At 39.4% G+C, this 3,900-nt stretch overlaps 1 protein-coding gene across 1 annotated transcript; it reads left to right on the forward strand.

The window, feature by feature from the left end:
- The first annotated feature begins 752 nt into the window (after positions 1-752).
- LOC110792516 (BTB/POZ domain-containing protein At2g24240) lies at positions 753-2,691 on the forward strand. Its single transcript, XM_021997340.2, has one exon. The coding sequence runs from the start codon at positions 992-994 to the stop codon at positions 2,384-2,386; it is 1,395 nt and encodes a 464-aa protein (XP_021853032.1). The 5' UTR covers positions 753-991; the 3' UTR covers positions 2,387-2,691.
- The last annotated feature ends 1,209 nt before the right edge of the window (positions 2,692-3,900 follow it).

Raw genomic sequence — 3,900 nt, forward strand, 5'->3', positions numbered from 1 at the left:
ACTATCTATTGTGTGAATTCTTCCTTGAATTTATCCTTTAACAACCTCTATATTTTGAAGAATCGAGTATTTTAATTTTATTCCTGTGAAGGGTAATAAAGACAAGAAAATGAAAGCAAAAACATAAGTATGGAGTATCGTTTATGGCCTGGGTTATCTTAAAGAAGGAAAATAGTAGTTGACAACATATAATAATAGCCTTACTTTAAAGCCAAAGCTCCAAATAGATTTAACTAATCACCAACTAGTTTTAAAATAAAAATAAAAAGAGGAACTATTTATTTATTTTTGATGTTAAGGAGAGGCAAGCCTCGTACGAGAAAAAACATAAAATTAAGCAACTAAGTTACTAAACGTACGAAATATTGATTAAATAAGAAAAAAAACAAATGAAATATTATCTTAAGACACATTTTTTAAAGTGTATACGGATACAAGATGGATTTTGTAGGAATTAAGTCCGGATACGGGAAACCAACATAAGTTGGTGGAGTTGGTGGGGAACTCACCTTGTGACTTGGAGGTCACAAGTTCGAGCCCCATCAACTGCGAAATGCTTGGGAGTGGCGCAAGCGATGACCTGCGGAGCTGGGCTGGTTAACCTGTGCTAGGTGCTGGTTCAGTTAGGGTCCCTTTTTCTTACCTATTAAAAAAAAATTAAAAAAAAAAAAGGTCCGGATACGGGAAAGGATTAAAGCGGGCGGATTGGGTATTTTGGGTTAGAAAGAGTCATAGAACGTGGGAAAAGGTAAGAGGTTCGTATTCCGCAGGCGAAACAAACACTAAACTACCAACTAATTTATTTGTACTACTAGATGAGAGAGAAAGAGAGAAGAAATAAAATTGATACTTTTATTTGAAAATTGCAACACCTTAAATTCTGATCCCCCACCAAATCCCTGTTTTTCAAAAATCAAAAACATTAATTTTTGATCCATTTTTATCTCTCTCTCTCTTTTCCCCAGATCGCCGAGAATTATCAGCAGAAGAAATGGTTGGTTATGGAATGATCCCAAAGGACACAGTTTCCTTCAATGTTGGCGGTAAAATCTTCGAAACTACCTCAACTACCCTTGCCAATGCTGGCCGCAATTCCTATTTCGGAGCTCTTTTTGATGATCATTGGAATCTTCACCTTCCACAATCACAATCACAATCACAATCACAATCACAAATCTTCATTGATCGAAACCCTGAATGCTTCGGTGTATTGCTGGACCTTCTCCGTACTGGTGAGCTTTACGTCCTCCCAAACCTCCCGGAGAAGCTTCTTTTCCGAGAGGCTCAATTCTACGGTCTCTATGACCAAGTTCGTGCTGCCAAGTGGGGCCCCTTTGACGGTAACTGCCTCCGCCTAACCAGTTCTATCACAGGCCGAGCTCCTGGTGATGGTACTGCAATTCGGGCTGGCCCAGATGGAGGGTGCTGTGTTGCACATGGCTGCATGGTCCATGTCTATGATTGGATGCTGGAGGAGCATCGTCCCTTGCATTTGGATTACCAGATTGTCAACGACGTTGGGTGGTTAGATGCTAATCATATTGTAGTCAGCGCTTGCGAGAGGCTTGGCCGTGGTGACGGTGGTATGGGCCTCTTCAACGCCTCTAATGGTGAGCTGCGTCATAAATTCCAAGTTCAACATGAGAATCAAATCAAGAGTTTTACAGCAGGTGCCTTGGCCTCCAGCTCCAAGATGATCTACTCCAGCTGCAAGGGGAGGAGCAATGAATACGGCATTGGGGTATGGGATCAAGAGACAGGACAGCAGGTGGATTTCTTCTATGAACCCTTAGGATGGTCTCTTGGGGATGCAGACAGGTTGCAGTGGCTCCCAGCTTCAAACTGCCTTCTTGTATCCACCCTTTTTCCTAGAAAAGACAACTGTTATATCAGCTTATTAGATTTTAGAGCTAAATCCATGGTATGGTCCTGGTCTGATATAGGGGCAGCTGGTCCTAATCCCATTTTGGTAGATGACAAGCGTGTCAGAGATGCCATCGCAATGGAGGAATCGAGCTCCATATGTGTGGTAAATGAGTTTGAGGATTTGGGGTTTATAGACCTCAGAAGCTCGGCTTCTAGTGTAAGGTGGAGCTCTAGAAGCCGGTTGGTTAATGTTATGAAAGCCAATAAGAGGATGCAACATGCAGAGGATGAACCTTGCTATCCTAAGCTCGCCTTTCACAACTCACAGCTATTCTCTTCCATGAATGATTCAATTTCTGTATTCTCAGGCCCTGATTGGGTATTGACCTCCAGGCTTAGGCGAGGGTACGGGGGTCCTATTTGTGACTTCTCCATCGCTGGGGATCGTCTCTTTGCCCTCCACAGTGAAGAAAATGTCTTTGATGTCTGGGAGGCCCCTCCTTCCCCTCCCACATTTTAGTACTCCATGATTATTATACTAACATCACATACAATTGTACTTGATTTGTGTGTATATATATATGTATGGATCTTATAGTGTCGTTCTGTTTCTCCTCCCAAACATCTGTAACTTGATTCAGCAGCTCGTTTCTGAGTCTGTACACCTGCTGCTTGTAGTTTAAGCTAAACTAGGACATTTTTAGGGAGATATTAGCAGCAAAGCTATACTATAGCTTCAGAATTCTGTTAGCCAAAACACACTAATGTACTAATTTGTACATAATTTGTTCTTTATTGAGCTCATTCTATGGCGTTTTCATGAAATCTGAGCCTACTTTTTATCTTTTGTTCAGCCATTCATGTGCAGGTTTGTTTTGTGGGTTAAGTTACTGTCATGTTTCTACCTCAAGGAGGGAATAAAACAGCAAATAAATTTCGCCGCGGAGATGCTGTTATCTGCAGCATAAATGGGCCAGTAATTACAACTGATAATTGCCTTAAAGAAAAGCAAACAATGATCAAAACTCTGGCTATTCCGGCTAGAGACCTTAGATTAATATTTGAAATGATGTTAAAGTCTAGCTTCTATTCAAAGTGAAGACCTTAATTTGACCCACCAATTTTCCAACTTTATTTCTGTTGCTGAGAGTAGTAGTACAATCATTGCGGGAATTAAGGGGATATATTACGTTATATAGTGGTTAGAAGTTAGAACAATGGACCCCTCCTGTTTCTTCCACGATTTAGATAATTCGTTTCATCTCTTCATTATATTTGTGCCTAGTGCTATGTGAGAGGAGCACTTGGTAAACTGAAGTTTGATTTACTGGAACTTTGTTATGTTCGACTTATTTTCACTTATTTACAAATAAGTATTTTTTAGACAATTTCACATACAAAAAAGTTTATTTCAGAAAAAATAAGGCGAATAGAACCGATACTTGTTCTAACTTTCTATACGTTCTAGGACTATAAAAATAAACAAAACAAGGGCATTATGGGTATTTTGGGAATTTTTCATGACTCTTCGAAATTGTTTAAACCGTATTGAATTCCACAAGCAAACATAGTTAATCTAGTGCCTCTAAAATACAATCATAAGTCCTCATATGACCTCTAAATTAGCCACGCATTTCTTTCTACACGGATGAATGCAAACTTGTGGGTAAATGATAACGCTGGATGCTCAGAGCTCTAAATTGCTTAGTTTAATTCTATCAATTAGGAAATCTCTCTCTAAAAGTCTGCAGAAAGAGCAGAAACACTCGTGTCCCTTGCTTTTGGATTGGTAGGTTGCCTTAAAAATAACTACATGATTAAATGAAGCTAGCAGAACTGTACACAATTGCCTCTTACTTCCATTATTTTCTACTAACCTCATTCAGCAAATGCAGCAGGCTGTAGCCCACATGATGCTATAAATTCGACATAAATTCTTAATCAAGTAATCCACGGACCATGGTCCTTTTAGATCAAAATAATAAATATTGATGATAGAAGAATTCAGAAATATATGGTTTTACTTCAGTAAAA

Source organism: Spinacia oleracea, chromosome 1 (genome assembly GCF_020520425.1).
Source record: "Spinacia oleracea cultivar Varoflay chromosome 1, BTI_SOV_V1, whole genome shotgun sequence".
Classification (NCBI taxonomy): Eukaryota; Viridiplantae; Streptophyta; class Magnoliopsida; order Caryophyllales; family Amaranthaceae; genus Spinacia; species Spinacia oleracea.